The following is a 23,345-nucleotide window of genomic DNA, read 5'->3' on the forward strand; positions in this document are numbered from 1 at the left end:
GTCATGTCGTTCCCCTTTTCTGATTTTTTTTACCCAGATAAAGCAGTTCTTAGAACTAGGTCTGAGTATCTTCCGAAGGTGGTGTCTAAATTCCGCCTTAATGAAGAAATTGTAGTCCCGGCTTTTCAGGTATCGGGACTTTCTGCAGGAGATACGTCGCTGGATGTGGTGTGGGCATTAAGGATCTGCGTGGATCGTATCAGTGCCATAAGAAAGACAGATTCTCTCTTTATTCTCTACGGATTTCACAAGAGAGGAAGGCCTGCTATTAAACAGACGCTGGCAAGATGGCTTCGAATGACGATTTCAGAAGCATACTCTCAAGCTGATCTCCCTGTTCCGGGTAATGTCTCTGCTCACTCTACTCGTAAGGTAGGTCCTTCATGGGCAGCACAACATTGTGCTTCAGCAGAACAGATATGTAAGGCAGCCACATGGTCTTCCATTAACACATTCATTAGACATTATGCGTTGGATACTTTTGCCTCTCATGACGCTGAATTCGGGCGTAAGGTTCTCCTGTCCAGTCAGGAGCGTCCCCACCCCTAAATTGCTTTGGGAAATCCCATTGTTATCCTGTGGATAACCTGTGGACCCTGCCGGAGAAATATACGTTATGGTAAGAACTTACCGTTGATAACTGTATTTCTCCTAAGTCCACAGGTTCCACAGGGATCCCACCATGATGCACCTGATTTGAGGATCCTTATACTCAGTAACCTCTTCCTTCTTGTACGAAAGGGTGTGCATGTGTGTTCTTCTCGCCTGATTAGGGCTCTACATGATGCTCCTGCCTAGTGCTTTGGAATACAACTGATTTGCCTGACCAAGTGGGTGGGGATATATGGACGGGCCCGTTGCATCCTGGGTGTCCTGAAAGCTTTTGATCGTTTGGTGCCAATCCGCTGTCACTTCATCATATCCCATTGTTATCCTGTGGAAACTGTGGACTTAGGAGAAATACCGTTATCAACGGTAAGTTCTTACAATAATGTATATATTTTAGCCGGCTACTTTTGTGTAGACATGTGAAAAGTTACATTTACAAGCAAAATATTTGGCTGTATTCACTATCTACATTTTAATCTAAATGTTCCTGTTGCTTCATGCCCTATTGTTTAGGTATTAAAGGTACATGTTGAGTTCAGACACATCATACTGGGTTGGAATTGTTATTCCAGCGGTCGGGAACCCGAAGGTCAGCATACCAACCGCAGAATCCCAGCCGCCATGATTTCGTCAGGGAAAGCAAGCACAACGGAACCCCTTGCGGGCTCGGTGGCTCGCTGCACTTGCCACAGGTTCTATTCCCACCCTATGGGTGTTGTGGAAACCCTTGAGTGGGAATAGTCTGTGTGTGTCGGTGTGCCGACCGTTGGCATTGTCCGCGATCGGGATCCCGGCGTCTGCATCCTGACTGCTGGGATCCCGATCGCCAGTCATGTGACCGCATCCCCATCGTATTGTTTCCAATAAGCTGATCAGTTAAGTGCTTGTAAACAATTAAAGCATTTATCATCTACTCATCCATAATGTTATGAATGTAAATAAATTATTTATGTAACAAAAGAATAAAAGCTTTGGAATAAGTTCCAGTGCCACAGCCTTCAAAACATCTAGCATACCAGTAGGTAGTGTGTTAATGCCTGGTACTACATACTGTCCCTCCCATTCTCCACAGTCGGTGCAGAGATGTTGTAATGATGAGGCAATCTCCTCACACTGTCCTTGAAAAACAGCTTTACATCTGAGATGAAAGAGAGACAGATCCATGGTCCTTGTTTTAACACCACAAATTCAACTGTACCCCACCATAACCTGCAGACAGAGGAGAAAGGGTTGTACACATTCCACAAATGTCATTAAATATGAACATTGTGCAGTGTGCAGGAACAAAGGAAAGCCATGCTAAAAAGTCATGTCATTTTATTTTTTGTTCTTTTTGTAAAACCTAAAACAGATATAAACAATAAATAAGATACTGTGAGGGCACAAGACATGGTAGGGATAAGACCATACAATAGGGCCGATGTATTAACCTGGAGAAGTGATAAAGCAGTGATAAGTGGAAGGTGATAACGCACCAGCCAATCATTGTGGGTTTGAAAAATGACAGTTAGGAGCTGATCGGCTGGTGCATTATCAGCATCCACTTATCACTGCTTTATCACTTCTCCAGGCTTATTATAATCTGCCCCGAAGTACCTGCTTAACAAAGTAGGTTCTACCAACTTGATTGTAGAATCCAGCAAGCATCTTAGAATCAAGCTATGTATGTGTGTGTTTGTGTGTATATGTGTGTGTGTTTGTGTGTATACGTGTGTGTATATGTGTATGTATGTATGTATGTATACATACACACACACACACACACACACACACACACACACACACACACACACACACACACACACACACACACTGTGTATGTGTGTATATATATATATATTGCTAAGTCTGATTAACTTTCAGGAAAAGAGCAATACCTTAAATACACAAATGTTCAGGCCGCTGCGACCGTTAAGCGTGTGTGTGAAACCCCTATCAAATGCGTACACGTTGCGTAAGCACGCCGACACGCTGTAAGCACAAAGTAGCTACACGTGCGGCGGAATACACTTTATAACCACTAACAGGAAAGGAAATGCGACACCAATTGTATATGTGATGTTGAGGTCCTACCCAGCAACAATTATTTACTCAAAAGGGGGTACAACAGAAATACAATCACATAAGAGAAAAGGCTACAATCAATGGATACATACGTTTGTTCGCCTGCGCAACCCGGTTCCGGTCCTCAGTCAATCCGGACACATGACCTTCAGAGAATAGACTGAGGCCAGCCAGGAGGCTTGTTTTTTTTACAATGGTCCAAAGCATGAAACAAAGGAAACACTAATCTCGTCTTTTATAGGTCAAAGAGCTGGTCATTTACAGTACATGAGGGGTCATAGGTTGGTTTGAACAGGTGGGCGATGCTTAGTCCAGGTGTACTTGCAGATGTCTTCCAGTGGGTTCCCGCCGAATATCAAGAGTACAGTACATACAGTGTGATATTAATAATATATTCCTTCGCATATCTATGCGCAGGAGCGTGCTACTTTCTGCAAACTACCATCGGAATATTGCCCTTGAAATACTGTACAGCTGGATACCAAACACCACCTCCTAACCTAATTCTGTCCCTTCATAACCTGTAAAGTTGAATCCCTCTGTTGTTATACCTTTGAAGCAAATGTCACTCGCTGGTGTGGTGCATGTAGGCTATGTGTAAATTATGTGCTATGTGGATTAAATATCAGATATGTCTTTGTGGCTTTTCCATGTGAATGCGTATGCTACCGTATTTACCCATACCACGTGCTAATACGCAGGACCTCATGAGCAAATATACGCAACGTGCGAGTATGCGCACACACTGCAGAACAAGCACCCACACGGAGGCCACTCTGTGTGGTGTTTGCACGTGATGCGTGACTATAATATTTTCGACTTCGAATATATATATATATATATATATATATATATATATAATATATAGCATGTAATGAGGCGGCACTCCGGAGACTTTTTTGTGATTTTATTGTAGTGTCATATATATACACTGCTCAAGAAATAAAGGGAACACTTAAACAACGCAATGTAACTCCATGTCAATCACACTTTTGTGAAATCAAACTGTCCACTTAGGAAGCAACACTGATTGACAATCAATTTCACATGCTGTTGTGCAAATGGAATAGACAACAGGTGGAAATTATAGGCAATTAGCAAGACACCCCCAATAAAGGAGTTTCTCATACGTCCTAGAGGATGCTGGGGACTCCAAAAGGACCATGGGGTATAGACGGATCCGCAGGAGCTTGGGCACACTATAAAGACTTAAACTGGGAGTGAACCGGCTCCTCCCTCTATGCACCTCCCCCAGACCTCAGTTAGACTTTGTGCCCAGGAGTGATGGGTCACACACTAGGGGAGCTCTCCTGAGTTTCTCTAAAAGACTTTGTTAGGTTTTTTATTTTCAGGAAGACCTGCTGGCTACAGGCTCCCTGCATCGTGGGACTGAGGGGAGAGAAGCAGGACCTACTTCTTCTTAGTTCAAAGGCTCTGCTTCTCGGCTACTGGACACCATTAGCTCCAGAGGGTTCGATCACTTGGTGCGCCTAGCTGCTTGTTCCCGGAGCCACGCCGTCACCCCCCTCACAGAAGCCAGAAGAAAGAAGCTGGGTGAGTATGTGAAGAACAGAAGACTTCAGTGACGGCAGAAGACTTCAGTGACGGAGGTACAGCGGTCGGGCTGCGCTCCATGCTCCCACACCAAACGGTACTCACAGGGTGCAGGGCGCTGGGGGGGGGGGGGGGGCTTGGGCAGCAAGTTACTGGGTTTTCTTTTCGAGTCTGGCATTAAAAGCATTTCGGTGCCTGAGCACCGTGTTTCATTTCCCCCGCCAGTATGGTTAGCGCTACGCGCCTTTGATCCCCCGCCGCCGCTTACACGGGTGCAGGGCGTAGGGGGGGGGGGAGCGCCCTGGGCAGCGAGTCAGTTTTTTGTAACTGTCGGGATGCGCTGCCGGAGCTCCGTATACAGACCCCCGCCGGCGCGTTCTAGCGCACTGCGCACCATTTTCCCCCGCCGGCTTCCATGGGTGCAGGGCGCCGGGGGGTGGGGGGGGGGTGGGTGGCGCCCTGGGCAGCATAGATAGATGGTATGTATGTGCTTTGGGGGTTCCGGGCGCCGCATGTAATAACCCGCCATTAGAGCTGCGGGCTGCGGTGCGCCGGGGCTCCCGCACGCTGTCGGTTGCCTGGGTGCAGGGCGCACGGGGAAGTGGGGCCCGCCCTGAGCAGCATTGGTGATTGTAAATGTATAGTGGTTTTACACTATATAGGGTGCTCGACCTAGTTTTTTACTGTATAAGGGGGCTATAGCACGCCGATGTGTCTTGGTGTGTATCCAGGAAGGCTCCTGTGGCAGACTTTCAGCTAGGTCGTGCTTATCCATATTTTACTAGCCGGTGTGGATGCAAGCCTAATAAGTTTCTTTACAAGTTTTCTCTCTTGGAAAGTGGTCATGCTATCAACTTTGACGTCCGCAAGGCGGGTGTCGGAAGTGGTGGTTTTGTCTCACAAGTGCCTTGTTTGATCTTTCTGGTGGATAGAGAGGAATTGAGTACTCGGTTGGTAGTTCTACCAAGAGTGGTTTCTGGGTTTCGCAGAAATCGGCCTATTTTGATGCCGGTGGTTAAATAGGCATTACCTGATTCCAATTCCCTTGATCTAGCCAGGGATGTGAGTATGTAGGTCGCCAATTTTGGCTCAGTTTGGAGAAACAGAGGCTTTGTTTGTCTGGTATGTTCCCAACATAGTTTGGGAGACTGCGTTCTGCAGTCTGTTACACGCTGAATCTGTGCTGCGGTTTGGCATGTTCGTTCTACGGCTGGATTGCTGTTACTGAAGTCTGTGGAAGCCCATTCTAATGGAAAGATGGGCTCTTCTTGGGCGGATGTCCGAGGAGTCTCGGCGGTTCAACTTTGCCGAACGGATTCTGGGTCGGGATCAAACGCTTTGGCTATGCTCTACAAGTTTGATGCCCTGTTTTTTGGGGACCTTTGTCTGCTCATTCAGTGCTGCGGAGTCGTCCGCACTCTCCCGCCCGTTTTGGTATAAACCCCATGGTCCTTTTGGAGTCCCCCGCATCCTCTAGGACGTATGAGAAAATAGGATTTTGGTACCTACCGGTAAATCCTTTTCTCTTAGTCCGTAGAGGATGCTGGGCGCCCGTCCCAGTGCGTACTGTGTCTGCAGTTATTGCTTTTGTTTACACCCTGGTGGTGTGTCCTCTCTGTCAGGCGGTTGCTACCGTTGTTCATGCCATGGCATGTGGGGTCTTCTTTTTGTTTCTGTGGACACACGGTTGTGTTACATTTTCTCTCAGCATCTGGCTGTGTTTTGTTCCTGCCGTTGGCTGGTTTTCTACTGACTGCCACGCTATACGGTGTGTTTGAGGTGTGAGCTGGTATCACACTCGCCGTGTTTATAACGATAAATTCTTTCCTCGAAATGTCCATCTCTCCTGGGCACAGTTTTCTAACTGAGGTCTGGGGGAGGGGCATAGAGGGAGGAGCCGGTTCACACCCAGTTTAAGTCTTTATAGTGTGCCCAAGCTCTTGCGGATCCGTCTATACCCCATGGTCCTTTTGGAGTCCCCAGCATCCAATACGGACTAAGAGAAAAGGATTTACCGGTAGGTACCAAAATCCTATTTGTTCTGCAGGTGGTGACCACAGACCACTTCTCAGCTCCTATGCTTTCTGGCTGATGTTTTGGTCACTTTTGAAAGCTGGCGGTGCTTTCACTCTAGTGGTAGCATGAGACGGAGTCTACAACCCACACAAGTGGCTCAGGTAGTGCAGCTCATCCAGGATGGCACATCAATGCGAACTGTGGCAAGAAGGTTTGCTGTGTCTGTCAGCGTAGTGTCCAGAGCATAGAGGCGCTACCAGGAGACAGGCCAGTACATCAGGAGACGTGGAGGAGGCCGTAGGAGGGCAACAACCCAGCAGCAGGACCGCTACCTCCGCCTTTGTGCAAGGAGGAACAGGAGGAGCACTGCCAGAGCCCTGCAAAATGACCTCCAGCAAGCCACAAATGTGCATGTGTCTACTCAAACGATCAGAAACAGACTCCATGAGGGTGGTATGAGGGCCCGACATCCACAGGTGGGGGTTGTGCTTACAGCCCAACACCGTGCAGGACGTCTGGCATTTGCCAGAGAACACCAAGATTGGCAAATTCGCCACTGGCGCCCTGTGCTCTCAGATGAAAGCATGTTCTCACTGAGCACATGTGACAGACGTGACAGAGTCTGGAGACGCCAAGGAGAACGTTCTGCTGCCTGCAACATCCTCCAGCATGACCAGTTTGGCAGTGGGTCAGTAATGGTGTGGGGTGGCATTTCTTTGGGGGGCCGCACAGCCCTCCATGTGCTCGCCAGAGGTAGCCTGACTGCCATTAGGTAACGATATGAGATCCTCAGACCCCTTGTGAGAGCATATGCTGGTGCGGTTGGCCCTGGGTTCCTCCTAATGCAAGACAATGCTAGACCTCATGTGGCTGGAGTGTGTCAGCAGTTCCTGCAAGACGAAGGCATTGATACTATGGACTGGCCCGCCCGTTCCCCAGACCTGAATCCAATTGAGCACATCTGGGACATCATGTCTCACTTCATCCACCAACGCCACAGACTGTCCAGGAGTTGGCGGATACTTTAGTCCAGGTCTGGGAGGAGATCCCTCAGGAGACCTATCCGCCACCTCCTCAGGAGCATGCCCAGGCGTTGTAGGGAGGTCATACAGGCACGTGGAGGCCACACACTACTGAGCCTCATTTTGACTTGTTTTAAGGACATTACATCAAAGTTGGATCAGCCTGTAGTGTGTTTTTCCACTTTAATTTTGAGTGTGACTCCAAATCCAGACCTCCATGGGTTAATAAATTTGATTTCCATTGATGATTTTTGTGTGATTTTGTTGTCAGCACATTCAACTATGTAAAGAACAAAGTATTTAATAAGAATACTTCATTCATTCAGATCTAGGATGTGTTATTTTAGTGTTCCCTTTATTTTTTTGAGCAATGTATATGATATATATCTCTCTATGTCTCGTATACAGTAGGATAGAGGATTTAGAAGGTTTGAGGCAGATTCCGTTCAAATGAATAAGTGACTGGAAGCTCCAACAGAAAGGACAGGGTGGATGTGTTCTGGCAGTATTGAAACAGACTGCAGTTCTCGGCAGTATTGGACTTGGGCATGAAGGTCTGACTTGGAAAATGCAGTGGTTGGGCCCATGCTTAGGGGTGTGATCAGCAACCACATAGGCTTGGTTAAGCATTAGAGAGTGCATGGCCCAGTTCCCTATATAAATCTTTATAATGAATACTATTAGTGCATGTATGATAATGTACCAGATTGATAGCAGCAATGCACAGTAATGAATACAACATAGTTCTGGAAATGTAGTAGTTTTAATTCTACCACCCTGCACCTAATCATTGAGAAGGACATATTTTTATTTTGTAAGGGCAATATTTTAGATGTGATGTATTGCTACATCTACTGTAGCTATAGTGATACATCACTTATAAAATGTTGCCCTTAAATAAAATATGCCCCCCCTCACTGATTAGGTGCAGGGTGCTAGAATGAACACTATGCACTATAATGTAACACACACACACACACACACACACACACACACACCATACCTCCCAACTTTGTCCCGTCGGAAAGAGGGACACACACGCGGCTGCGAGTGACGGAGCCTCCCAACTGCCCCCCCCCCACCGCGGGACACTGCGGCCCGCGGGTGGGACAGCGGGACAGTCCCCAAAAAACGAGACTGTCCCGTGAAAATCGGGACAGTTGGGAGGTATACACACACACACACACACACACACACACACACACACACACACACACACACACACACACACACCATATAAATAATATATATACTAATTAAGCACTTGTGCTTGCCATTGTTAATTAAAATTCAACCAAGTTCTTTACAATGGGATGACATACTGTACCCGAATGAAAGCAGAGCTACGTGCCATTCCAGTCACTGGCAGCCAACAAGAATAGGGAACATGGTTGAGTCATGACCACCCACTTTAATTGGCAGAATGGTGAATACTGGCGTAGTTTCTATAGAAATGAACCAAGCACCCATGTTCATCAGAAATTATCTCAACAAGTAACTGACCATAGAAGAACAATGTTTAATTTGAATGCACAGTCTCAAATATTAACTCTTAGATGTAGGGGTGCGTCCACAGCTGGTGGGGGCTACCAAGGATTTCCCCTGTACTTATTTGGGGCTGTCTGACCCTGGGTCTGGAAGATTGAGTTAATAAAACTGGAATATATGTGGAGAAGGATTAGAGACTGTCCTAAGATGCTTGAAACCAATTGATATTGGTTGTGGCTGAAGAAAGTGATTTTTTTTTTTTTTTTTTGTCTTTCTATTTGACTAGAAACCTATTTCCAAGCCCATTTTAATGTAATTGTTACTTTGAAGGCTAGGAGGGAAGTTGGACTTATATGAAACTATGTGGGTAATTCTGAGTTGTACACAGCAGCAAGTTTGTTAGCAATTGGGCAAAACCATGTGCACTGCAGGGGGGGGGGGGGGGCAGATATAACATGTGCAGAGAGAGTTAGATTTGGGTGGGGTGTGTTCAAACTGAAATCTAAATTGCAGTGTAAAAATAAAGCAGCCAGTATTTACCCTGCACAGAAACAAAATAACCCACCCAAATCTAACTCTCTCTGCACATGTTATATCTGTCGGGTGTAGTATGGCTGACCGGCGGTCTCCTGACCGCCGGTCAGTTTACCGACGCCGGGATCCCGGCAGCATACCGACGCCGGGATCCCGGCGGGGAGAGGTGAGTGCAGCAAGCCCCTTGCGGGCTCGGTGGCGACCTACGGTCGCCACGGGTTCTATTCCTACTCTATGGGTGTCGTGGACACCCACGAGTGGAAATAGTCCCTGTTGGTCGGCATGCCGACCATCGGGATAGTGGGGGTTGGGAAGCTGGAGGAGGTCATGTGACCGTCGGTCTCCCGACCGTCGGTCACATGAATACCACCCATATCTGTCCCCCCTGCAGTGCACATGGTTTTGCCCAACTACTAACAAATTTGCTGCTGCGATCAACTCAGAATTAGGCCCTATGTAAGATGAGAGCACTCATTGGAGAGCCAGCATTGTTTCAAAAGTGTATGCCTTAGGTGTATTATAGTACGAAAGTATACAGGGTAGCTGGAATTGATTCAGGGTGCGATATGAAGGGACCAGTCACCGCACGCCTGTTCTATTTGGACCCCTGTATTAGTATTCAGATAGTATGCAAACTGGGCTTACTAATGAGGCCTGATAAAACGATTATTAATATGGATCTCTCATACCTCCTACTAGGAAGAAAAAGCATATTTCCTCTGGGTCTGCCATAGCTACAGATTTGATAAAGGGATGTTGTATGGGACATTTGGAAGCAAGAAAAGGAAACTGGCAAGGACAATAATTTATTCTTATGGTTTAGTAAAGATTTTCACAAATCTCAGGGAAGTACTTTGTAGGTGGTAGTTGAGCTAGAGTACCACCTAGCTTTGCTATCTGTACCACCGACTGAGAACTGTTGTTCTGGTGATTTGTTTCATACTGTCTGTGGATAACCACATATATTAATTTCTAGTGTGTAAGCAATATCTGTGTGAACTCTGCTAAGATATAATGCATAATGCATGGATGTTGGAGCACTCTCACATTTACTGAAAACATTTTCACTAGATATCAGTCTAGCTACCAAAGTTAATTGGAAAAATCCTGAATTGACAATCTGCCATAGATTGTAGGTGACAATGACAGCAGCCACCGAAAGTCAAAGGCACATTTTAAGTAATAATAACTGTTTAAGGCAATGTATGCCCCTAAAACCTGGACTGTTAAGGTGCCCATACACTAGACAACCTGTAAACCATGCATTCTCGTTAACTATTTAACGCCCTTGGCAGCTCCCTTGCAGTCCTGGGCAAACAATATAGTACAATTCACAGAAGATATATCTTAAGATCTGGGAGTGGATACATTCAGGAGCATGCAGTCGTTGACGATAGCTTCAGATCTTCCCTGCAGCAGGGAAGATCAGAAGCTCCGACCAATGACCAGTGGGACCCTTCATAGTGATTGTTGTCTTTCAGACACTGAACGATCTGCACTATTATGAATGATTTGTAGTTCCGATCTTTTGTAAATGGCCAAATCGCTCATAATATCGTCTAGTGTATGGGCACCTTTAGGGTGCCTTGAGGGCCGAGTTTTGGAACCAATGCCGTCTAGCCATCCTGCTTTGCGATAATGGTTCAGGCTGGTTTTGGTGTAATGGCACTCAACATGTATATGCCATAACTGGAACAATATATCTGGTCAGTTAGACATTTTTCATCTTCTGCGAATCAGCCAATTGTTCTAAGAAATGCTTAAGAAATTGGTCTTCATGTATATTGCATGGCTGTAGAAGAGGAGGTCATAGTTGATGAAGTACATAACATTTCAAACTTGTGTCATCTGTGCCCTCTCTTGAACAGTATCCTGAATCTCAGGCAGCTTCATCTACTACTGGAAGATTGAAAGATAGGCAAGGGAGCTCAAGACTTAAATTTGTCAACTCTGCGGCTTAATATGTAACCCTTTCTGTTTGGTTTATTTCTGTTTTGCAGCTGTAACCTAAATGACTGTAAAGGTGTGTGTACACACGGTGAGATATTTTTCGTGATTTTTGACTAGATAGTCAAAATCGCAAAAAAAGTTAGTGCAGATCGCAAGGTGAAAGTCACCTTGCGATCCTGATGCGAGGTCCCGCGAGGTTAGTATCGCAAGCCCAGATAGACTGTGCAGGCAAGTCAGTTTTGACTATCTAGTATAAAAGTATAGTCAAAATTGACACTTAGCCAAAATCGTACAAAGCCAGTATCGCAAGCACAGTTATCTTTGCTTGCGATACCGACCGGACCTAGTCCCTATCGCATAGTCCCTATCGCTTAGTGAGAATCGGGGTTTAGCCCGAATCTCACTATATGTACACACCTTTAGGCATATGCAAAGTCAGATGAAAACCATATTTATGTAAAAAGAGATTTTTGATTAATATATATACAGGTTGAGTATCCCATATCCAAATATTCCGAAATACGGAATATTCCGAAATACGGACTTTTTTGAGTGAGAGTGAGATAGTGAAACCTTTGTTTTTTGATGGCTCAATGTACACAAACTTTGTTTAATACACAAAGTTATTAAAAATATTGTATTAAATGACCTCCCGGCTGTGTGTATAAGGTGTATATGAAAAATAAATGAATTGTGTGAATGTAGGCACACTTTGTTTAATGCACAAAGTAATAAAAAATATTGGCTAAAATGACCTTCAGGCTGTGTGTATAAGGTGTATATGTAATATATATATGCATTCTGTGCTTAGATTTAGGTCCCATCGCCATGATATCTCATTATAGTATGCAATTATTCCAAAATACGGAAAAATCCCATATCCAAAATACCACTGGTCCCAAGCATTTTGGATAAGGGAGACTCAACCTGTATAGTAATTTGCCTCTTACTCTAGTCATATATTTATTTATTTTTTTAGATTTTCTTTTACCATGAACTGATGTAAGCAACCTGTAACATCCCTTGTTTGTTAATTTGCGTTGTCTTTATGCCATAAATCTCTTATTCTCTGTCTGTCCTGAATTTTGTTGGGAGTTTGAGATCTTGGGAGATTTTTCATATGTCCTTTAGTAATTTGCTTACAGTGGCGTGAAACTGTTTTTGCCCCTTTTACCAATACAACCTGAGGAAACACAGACTAGTTTTTAAATGATTTTTATATTATCATTTTATTTATTGAAGGAAAGCATTTTCCAGTACCAACTGGCCCTGTGTGAAATAGTCATTACTCTCTTAGTTACTCATTCAACCAATGATCCAAATTGAATTGAATTTGTTTCTTTTACACTAGAAACAATCAGGCTTGATTTCTGCAGCCCTGTTAAATCTAAACATAATTAAAACAGAACCTTTCCAGCAATGCAGAACTGGCTACAAGGACTCAACAAGCAGCATAGTATGCAGCGATAAAAAGCAGTTCCAGGAGAGATGAGAAAGTTATTGAAATACAGAATTCTGGAAAGGGGTACAAAGCCATTTCAAATGCTCTGGGACTTCAGCGAACCACACTGAGAGCTATTATAGAGAAGACTAGAAATAGTGAAGAATCTTCCAAGGAGTGGTCGAGGAACGGAAGTGTATAGTCCTATTGTCAACACATTAGTGGACCTTAGGCCAAGATCTCATTAGTAGAACACATGCCGTTTGCAAGGGATACTGTCATGTGACTGCTGCTCAGGATCCCGACAGTCACCATGCCAATGCCGGGATCCCGAGCGGTCAAACGCCAACCTGTTTGCAAATTGAGTGGATGCCTACAACTCTATATAACAATATTAAGAAATATAGGAGTGAAACACTTATCAATAACCCAGAAAAAATAGGTCCTGGGGGTTAGTAACATTGTCGGTACAGAGGCTTAAATTAAGTATAAACCTAAATGGATAACTGTGCAAAAATGTGAACAATGACATTGTAGTTATGCCATAGCTGCTATTGTAATTTTTAAGGCTTTATTCTCTGGGTTTAAATCATTAAATTCCAGCTGTAAATAGATTTATAAAGATTCTTTGGGTCAGATGTAATTAAATATGCTTACCAGCAGTGGTACAGCATGCTAATGTTACTTTGGAGGTGCTGGCTAAGTTCATAATTTTTATATGTAACAAGTGCCATTGTCATATGCTTTAATTTGATGAAAGAGAAATTATATTATTGAAGTAACCTTATGCTAGTCGATTTTAATACTTTGGCTGGAATTCAATTACCGGGCTTTAACACCCGGGACTATTCAATTGTACTCCCTTTTCCCCCCCAATAGCTTTGATAAAGTAGTATGTTAACGGGCGTTAACACGCATAATCCATGACAAATTCACAGATTCACGTGTTGACAGAGCTGCAGCACCCATAAACCCACTAGTTATCAGGGATTTGTTTTTGACTCGCTGAGGCAGGTGAAAACTCCTGGCTATCCAATTAGCCCGGGGGAATCAATTAGCCCACGGTAATCTACTGCGGCTAATTGAATTCCGTCTTTTTTGTTTGTAAACAAATTTGGAGTACAGGAAAATAAATATGCACCATTTTGTGGTATCTAAGAATTGTCATACATTCATTTACTGCTGCTAGTACATTATAACTTGCTCTGGTGTGACTTGTTTTATTTCAGAACAGCCCTATTATCACTATACCAAAGCTAGAGGCAAAAATGACTTCCATGCACAAATACTTTCCTCCTTCTTCTGTTACCTTGTCTCAATGATGGATGCAATTGGTCATTGTATGAGAGATTTTAGCCTTTAATGGACAACGCTGCTAGCTATATTTCTCACTGGTTACTGGAGACTTAGCAGCTGCTACCTTCTTATGCAAGTAACAAGGGATAACATAGACTGCTTGCAAGTGAATTAAATGTAATTTAAACATCACTGACATATGCACCCAAGAGAGCGTGATAAACTACTTGGATGTTTCAAGTTTCTTTAATTGTTAAGAAATTGATACTGCACCAAGCAAAATATTATGTTTGCTTTTGTTATTGGCCCACGTCTTGGATGCTGTCAGAGCAGCCTTACCATTGCTTACATTGTGCTATACTGTCTGCCCAGTTTGGTCACATAGCAAAACACTCCAGCGTAGCGAGTACCGCAATAGACATAATTATAATAGCCTTTCTCTACATGTAAATCATAGTGTTGTGAAATGAAGAATAAGAGATTCTCTGTGTGTAGTTAGCTGAACCTTTGTCTAGTATGCGACTATAGAGACCAAGCTGTAAACAGCATAGCTGTGCTTTTGTCTTGATCCCTGCATGTTGACTGCAAGAGTTAACAGTTGCAGTATTTGTATGACTAAGAGGCCCTGGCTTGCAGCATGTAGTGGAGTGTCTCTCCCACAGCAGCTCTAATCCTCTTGGGTTCCTGTAAGGCGCTCTATGTTGCATAGGGGTTTCCCCAAGCTCCTCCTCCCAGATTCATTCATAGTTTTTCAGTGTTCGTTCCTTCCCCCTTATGCTGCACATTATTCAGCCATCCTGTATTGCCTCTTGTCTTTTCCAAACTGTCAACCTGCTTGATCTCTGCTGTGCTAGATCCAGCCCCCTCATTCCATTAATGTCCCCAGCACTAGCAAAAGCCCACCCTCCTTCATGCTGCCAGACTGCGCTCATGGCACCCTGCCTTTTCTTAGCACTAACACACAACTCTTCATCTCTGTACCAGAGGATGTATTTAACCCATGCAATGCCTTTTCTCTTATGTAATTCCTACGTGCCAGTTGCTACTTCAGTTCGATACGAGGCATGTAAAAACCTTAATGTGTCACAGTTTATGCAATAAACAGCACTTGTCATCTTTCTATTGTCTGCCACCCATTACACCGCACACAGGATGTCTAAATATCTGCACAGACGTTCTCTTCAATCCATCAATGTAACTTGTCGCAACATGCCACATCATTTTATCACAGAAGTTCTGCTGCTGAGAAATAAACAAATATATGTAGACAATAATGAATTAGACAGCGGAGTACCATGAAGGTCACATTTCAGTGTGGTAATGATGATCTAACTGGCTCCCTCCCCCTTTAGCACTAATAATTCCACTTCAGCTGCTGAGCTTGGAAGGGTTCCTTGTCTGTGTGAAGGTACACATGATGCCTTTTGAATATCTGCATGTAAGCTTTCATTCACAGACTAGCAAGTGTTATCTCTCTCCTCTGTCACCTCTTGTCTCCTACCCCTTTCCCTCCTCCTTTCTCTCTCCCTCCCTCCCTCTCTTTCCCTCCCCATTATACTTGCTTGCAGTGTTGCAATAGGACGACAAGGCATCCCGATTTGTAAAGCAGGCACATTGGTGGGCTGTGCACATTGCATGTGATTCATAAAACCATGAATGATCCAGAGGCGAGCAGCCAGCGAGATTTTCATGTGCAGGATGATGCTGTTTTGTTTTGAAATGCCCTGAAGGAGGTGTGTGTGCTGTATGTGTGTGTAAGGCTGATCTAGCGTTCCTTACAGCCCCCTTCTGGTTTTATTTTGCGAACACTGGCTACTACTTTCCATTCTTTATTTGCGGCTTTATTATTTTTGCTGATCACATGCAGTGTGGTACATTTCAGGGGGTGTGGGAGGGGAGTGGAGTCCCAGACCAGTGCATCTAGGCTCCCCCCTTAGTCTTGTCTTCCCTCATGTTGTTTTTCTCTTTCCCTTGTTCAGCTGCTGGATTAACTGATGCACTTGGCGGTTATATGGAGGCTCCTCTCCGCCAGCACTGCTCTCCATTTTTGAGAAGGAAAAAACAGGCTCCAGAAGGAGGAGATCATGCCTCGGACAAAACAGATCCACCCCAGAAACCTAAGAGGTTAGCAAATGGTTTCTCTGTTTTGATTGTGTGCTTGTTTTGGAGGGGTCCATCCAGCTGTTTACCCAATGAAGGTGGCACTGCTGGAGAGGGAGGTCGATGCTCTGCAGCATGTCATTGTTTCATGACTGGGAATCTTGTCCTGAATAGAGTAACGGAAAAGCTTGAGCTATTGGTGATCTAATTTCCAGCTCCTAGAGCTTCTTTGCTAGGAGTGGAAATGGTAAAGTATAAAATGACCCCCAGAGCTTAGAATGGAGTATCCTTTGTCTTTGCTATCTCCCAGACGGATTACATGTCAGTTTTGCTTGCATGTGCTAACTTGTAGTGAACTATAAGTTTTATGGGCAATCTAATTATATGACATGTACATAAATCCTCCTGTGAATAAATCACGCTGTCAGAAAAAGATAATCACCCCTTCACTGTTGGCAAGGCCTACAGCATATCCTCAAGTTCGGTGGTGCAGGCCTCCTCCAAAAGCAAAGGTGTAAAAATTCAGGTCAACACAGGGATAAGGTTCACACGTCTCAGGTCAGGCTTGTAGCCTGATAACTGTAGCAATATACAGTGGATGGAATAACTAATTTTGATGGGGTATTGTTTTAATTCAAGTACAGCGTCCATGCCAATCATTTGTTTGTGAATAGCTAGAACAGCTGACATCATTTCAGGTTCTAGTGACTGTCAAATGGTATATTGCTCAGCTATGTGAAGTGTGGCTGCTTTATTTATATTCCGATTGCAATAAGATATATTTCTGCGTTTATAATTGTACATAAATTGGCCTTCTCCAACAGGCACATTAATATTGGTCTCTGATTAGGTAGATATACAACAAAACTGCCAATTTCATGTGCCTTGTAATTGCTTCTTGTACAGTATTACACGGATTAAGACCCTTTTCTAATGATATTTATAGATATATATAGATAGACATTATCTATCTATCTATCTATCTATCTATCTATCTATCTATCTATCTATCTATCTATCTATCTATCTATCTGTGAGTATGTGTGTGTATATCTATATATAATGAGTAAGTGCAGCTTTATGCAACTATAAGACAAGTTGTTATGTGCGCATTTGTACCAGGTTTGTTCTGTAACACATTAATTCCAACAAGTGGTGCTCTGCCTTTCTCACAGCCCTTTTCACTGTTTCCCCTTGTAGATTGCAAAGGCCAGATTCTTGTATACACATTCAAACACCACTAACTATTCCAGATAGTCTGGGATAAGATAAGGCTCTGAGAGATAGACTGTTTGGAAATTCTATTTCTATGGTGAGTGAGTATAGTTTGAACCTAAGTGTCTGCTTTGACCTTGAGAAAGTAATACATTTTGAATAGAACACTTTTCAGTACATTAAAAATCTAAAACAAACAAAAAAAACCTCACATCTGACTACGCCGTGATTGTCTTTCTGATACACCAGGTTTATTGTCTTTCAACATGCTGATAGATAATTATAAGGGCTACTAAGCCTAAAATACCATTTTATGAAGAGCCACTAGTTTATTTGTATAAGAGGCATATTTTGACAGAACTTGACAGTTTGATTATATATTTACATGTTATATAGTTCTCTGTTGTGAAATAAAAAGTACCCTTTAGTAGGTGTTAGATGTTCATTCTTCTGCAGAGGTGGCTGCATGACACAATCTGTCCAATTCTGGCCACACACAAAAGTGGATGTTCAAATAAAACAAAAATGAAAAAGAAACAAAGCCCAGGATGAATGCTTGCAGGATAAAAAACACAATCGAACAATGATCACTCACACTCTCAAACACATCACCATGAAATAGCGGTGGTTATCGGACTGTATTTTCTGTCAGACCTAAGATGTCAGATGGGTATTGTTTAGCACTGAAGGTCTATTTTGGCCCATACATGCAGATCCTTGTGACCAGTTAGTTCTAACATGAACTAAATGACTTTACAGACAAAGGGCCTTATTCAATAGCTGTCAGAAGCTGCCCTCTGGGCCAAATCCGACAGGTTTTGGCCCCCTTTCCGACAATCTCAAACTGACTTTAAAAAAAGTCGGATTGAGCAGGGCGTCCCCCCAGCCAGGCTCCTCACTCCGGGCAGCACCCCTCCGCCACAGACAACTTCCCACCTGCCGCTGACAGTGCATCCCCCACCGCCGCAGACATCCCGGTGCTGCCAGCTCCCCCCTGCCGCCGCTGACCGCGCAGCCCCCTCTCCCCGCAGCAGACATCTGCGGCCGCTGTCAGCTCCGACCCCGCCGCAGAGATCTCACCCCGCCGCCACTGACATCTCCGGCCGCTGGCAGCTCCACCCCCCGGCTCAGAGATCTCCCCCCACTGTTGACAGGGAATGGCCAAATCCGACAGTTGGCCCAAATCCGACAGTCGGATTTGTCCGTTCATTGAATAGCCCTTGTCTGATCCATTCCGACAAATGCATGTCGGAATAGATCCGACACTTATTGAATATACCGCAAAGGGGGTGGAGAAGTGAGCCACTGGAGAAGTTGCCCCATCAACCGTTCAGCAGCTCTGTATAATTTTATAGTATGCAAATTATAGATGTTACTTCAGTGCTGATTGGTTGCCATGGGCAACTTCTCCACTGGCTCACTTCTCCGCTCTTATCACTGCTTAGTAAATGTATCCCATAGTCAGATGGGCATACTTTCTCCCAAATGGGTCAATCCTAATGTGTTTGAGGAGGCAGATTGGTTGTCTCGATCTGTCTCTAGCTGTCTGTTGTGGTCCCCTACTGAGGTAATGACATATTTATGTTATATTATGTGTATATATAGATATAGTGTATAGATATATTATATATTATACATATATATGTGTCATTATCTCAGTAGGGGAACCAAAAAATGTGGGATATTGGATAAGGGATACTCAACCTGTATTATATTTAAAAAATAAAATAAAAATAAAAGGAAATATACCATAAAAGAATGGGAGGTGTCTGGTATTTGTTAAGAACAATATGAAGCAATGTATAAACTAACCAATTACATGTGGAAATTCCAAGAATACATTTCTGTTTTGTCATCACTGGGAACAGTATGGAAATCGCTCAAATATGACTGCCCAGTACCTCTCATGCAGCAGATTTATGTGAAAAGCTAGTATTGTATCACATTATTGCCTACTCCCTGGGATTTCCAAGAGTCACCTGAGTTTTGGGAAGATCGGAAAGTAGGTAACGCATCTTCCTGGGTGCCGCTTCTCTCTTGTGAGTGGCAAGGACTTGAGGATTTTTATCCAGTCATTATAGCCCTCACTATGTGTCGCAGCAGGTTGTGGAGCTGTGATGATGCACATGCATGATCATGCCCCCCTGGCTCTTCCCCCTTTAGGTGAGGATCAAAACGTTGGGAATTTTTTAAATAATTTCTAGTATATTTACATTTCTAGCGATGATTTGCTGCTGCGGTGACGCAATTAAGCATGTTATGTGCTGCACAGTTTCAGCAGGCCTTAGAGCACTTCATCTACCATCATGTTAATGGTAATTATATTTAATGAACTACTTATTTTCAATAAATTTTAACTTATATGGCCTAGGGAATAACAAGTGCTGGCGCTAACTGCATCTGACATGCAGCTCGTATTTTTTTTCCATTGGTTCCGGACCAAGAATGGTTGCAGTAACACTTGTTTCAGAGGTTACTTCCCTCTCCCTTCCTCAGCATGCTAAGACTACACATAGGTGACAAGAACCTTTAGTGTTTGAGTGAGATTATAGGGCTGGACACCGTTAACAGACATATCTGGTGTACACTGGTGTGGATCATTAGATATACACTAAAAAGGTCTACAATCAATAGGTCGACAGCGCCAAAAGGTCGATATGAAATAGGTACACAGTAGAAATGGTTGACAGAGTCAAAAGGTTGACATGGAAATGGTGGACATAAAAAAGGTCAGGTTGGGTACGCTGTGGATCTCGGCAGGAGAATGCCGGCTGGGAGGCGAGCACGGCGAAGCTTGCCACGATGCGGGCTCGGTGACTTGGACACCCACTAGTCGGAATAGTCCCTGCTAGTCGGCATGCTGACTGTTGGAATTTTGTGCGTGTGGGAAGCAGGTGTCGGTATTCCGCCGGTCACATAACTGTATCCCAAAATGTTGACACATTTTTTTTTTTCATGGGAAAATAAATAAATAAATATGTGTCGACCTAATGCATGCCGACCATTAGTGGTCGACCTATTAACTGTAGACCCTTTATAGTGTAGATGTATAGACCGGATAGCGGTGTACACACCCGCTCATGTACTCACAATATATCATTGATTGATATAACGAACGCTATATTGCATAGTGTGTACCTAGCATAACACTGGGGCAGTGGTTTTTAATCTTGTATTTCCATTATTGCCAAAATTCAAACTCTCCTCACTCCCTAGAATTTCTTTAACAGCCCTAAATGACATCTGGGGAGGTAGGGTCAGTTTGGAAAGAAGTGATCTTAAGCTGCAATAAAGGGCTAATATTGATCCTTCTGATCCCCCACTCTAATGTCCTGGGAAAAGGGGAGGAGGATTTTTTTTTTTTTTTTCAACTTACATTGCACTGCTAATCCTACCTATTTTAAATAAATGCATCTGCCCCAGTGGTAATACAACATCTTTGGGCAGTATTCAATTCTTTTCACCCCCTTCCACACCCGTTCTGTTTCTGCTGGCGGGCATGGTACCATCATTTCAGCTCACTACCCCCGGGGTAGCATGGCGCCCTAACCATTTATGCAGCTAAACCTGATTACTATGGGTGCAATATGCCAAATAACGGGATTCACTTTAGAAAGGAGATTGGGCGTAATATATCGTTTGAATACCACCCTTTGAATTCAAAATACATATTGCTTTATAAGGTGACTATATAAAAGTTTCAGTAACTTAGGTGTACTGATGACGCACGGTACCGTAAGACCTTAGGGTGTGTACACACGGTGAGATCCCTGCTATGTTCGATTTTGACTATGCGATTTCCCTTGAACTCCCCCAGAGCCCAGATAGCACAGATTGTACAGATTTTGACTATCTGTGCTTGAGATTTTGTCTATGTACGATTTTGACTAAGTGCCAATTTTGACTATACTTTGTACTAGATTGTACACTAGATAGTCAAGATTGACATGCCTGCACAGTCTATCTAGCCTTACGATACCGACCCCACGGGAGCGCGCATCAGGATGGAATCTGTATCGCAAGCTGCCTAACACCTTGAGATATGCACTAACTTTTCATAAGATTTTGACTATATAGTCAAAATCTCACAGATTTATCTCACCGTGTGTACACAGTGCTTGCTTACAATGATATTCCTTATAGGGAAGGTACTTGGACTTTGATAGTGAAACACACACCACAAATTATTAAAAATTTTACTTTTTAGATATTGTAAAACAACTTTTCATAATTGGTTGCTATTTTAAATTCCATAGCATAACCCCTTCATCTTGTGACAGTAACCAATTTTTACTTGGAACATTTTCGGCGCCTCATGACCAGACTTATTTTCACTTTTTTGTGATATGCCAATTGCACTGTATAATATTTAAATATAAGTTTCCGTGAGGTTTCACTGGCTACTATCAGGGTGGGGATGCCGAAAAAACGCATCTCATACAGGGAACAAAGTATATACTCATTTTCATCATTTTTTTTTTACATTTTGCCCCTCTCTGATATTCCTCAAATGCAAACCATAACACCATATGTGCCAGTGATAATAAACAGAAGTTCCATGCTTTCTACTCCGACAGCAATCACAGTTTACTGTTTAATATCCATGGGTCATGGTTCCTCACTGCTGGCATTCAGCTGATTTCAGGCACTAATAATTAAAGACCATGGGGTATATTTACTAAGGTCCCGATTTTGACCGAGATGCCGTTTTTTCATCAAAGTGTCATCTCGGTAATTTACTAAGCAATAATCACGGCAGTGATGAGGGCATTCGTAATAATTTGGAAGTCCTTGGAAAAAATCACGAATCAATACACCATCGGTCAAATACGCCTGCAATTTGCTAGAAATCGGGAATTTACTAAAAAGTGCAAAACACAAACACTGCCGACAATAGCCAAACACTGCCGTGATAAAATACAAATCGTGAAAAAGTGCTAAAAAAAAACAGACCTGCTTTTTTATCCCGTGTTTGTATAGGCATGCACGGATCCATGAGATCCGTGCATGTTTTTCAGTGGGAAGGGGGGGGAAATGTTCTAAATTTTCGGAAAAAAAATTGCGTGGGGTCCCCCCTCCTAAGGCAAACCAGCCTCGGGCTCTTTGAGCCGATCCTGGTTGCAGAAATATGGGGAAAAAATGGACAGGGGTTCCCCCATATTTAAGCAACCAGCATCGGGCTCTGCGCCTGGTCCTGGTTCCAAAAATACGGGGGACAAAAAGCGTAGGGGTCCCCCGTATTTTTAAAACCAGCACCGGGCTCCACTAGCTGGACAGATAATGCCACAGCCGGGGGTCACTTTTATACCGTGCCCTGCGGCCGTGGCATCAAATATCCAACTAGTCACCCCTGGCCGGGGTACCCTGGGGGAGTGGGAACCCCTTCAATCAAGGGGTCCCCCCCCCCAGCCACCCAAGGGCCAGGGGTGAAGCCCGAGGCTGTCCCCCCCATCCAATGGGCTGCGGATGGGGGGCTGATAGCCTTTGTTGATAGTTATGAATATTGTTTTTAGTAGCAGTACTACAAGTCCCAGCAAGCCTCCCCCGCAAGCTGGTACTTGGAGAACCACAAGTACCAGCATGCGGCGGAAAAACTTGGCCGCTGGTACCTGTAGAACTACTACTAAAAAAATACCCCAAAAATGACAAGACACACACACCTTGAAAGTAAAGTTTTAATACATCCATCCACACAAACATATACACATACTTACCTTATGTTCACACGCAGGTCGGTCCTCTTGTCCAGTAGAATCCATGGGGTACCTGTTGAAAAAATTATACTCACAAAATCCAGTGTAGATCGGTCCTCTTCAAATCCATTTGTAATCCACGTACTTGAGAAAATAAAAAAACGGAGCCCCGACCACGAACTGAAAGGGGCCCCATGTTTTCACATGGGACCCCTTTCCCCGAATGCCAGAAACCCACTCTGACTTCTGTCTAAGTGGGTTTCTTCAGCCAATCAGGGAGCGCCACGTTGTAGCACCCTCCTGATCGGCTGTGTGCTCCTGTACTGACTGACAGGCGGCACACGGCAGTGTTACAATGTAGCG

General features: G+C 43.9%; 1 protein-coding gene across 7 annotated transcripts in view; it reads left to right on the top strand.

Annotated features, from left to right (window-relative positions):
- Positions 1-23,345, top strand: part of HIVEP1 (HIVEP zinc finger 1) — a 578,844-nt gene that overhangs the window by 123,915 nt on the left and 431,584 nt on the right. For 6 of the 7 annotated variants that reach the window (XM_063923170.1, XM_063923175.1, XM_063923174.1 and 3 more), the window contains exon 3: positions 15,954-16,098. In XM_063923170.1, coding sequence (XP_063779240.1) covers positions 16,059-16,098 — 40 coding nt within the window. In that variant the 5' untranslated portion in view covers positions 15,954-16,058. Of the gene's footprint in view, positions 1-15,614; positions 15,708-15,953; positions 16,099-23,345 lie in introns of those variants that run through there. The other variant, XM_063923173.1, reaches the window with a different exon arrangement.

Source organism: Pseudophryne corroboree, chromosome 5, assembly GCF_028390025.1.
Source record: "Pseudophryne corroboree isolate aPseCor3 chromosome 5, aPseCor3.hap2, whole genome shotgun sequence".
In the NCBI taxonomy this organism is placed as follows: Eukaryota; Metazoa; Chordata; class Amphibia; order Anura; family Myobatrachidae; genus Pseudophryne; species Pseudophryne corroboree.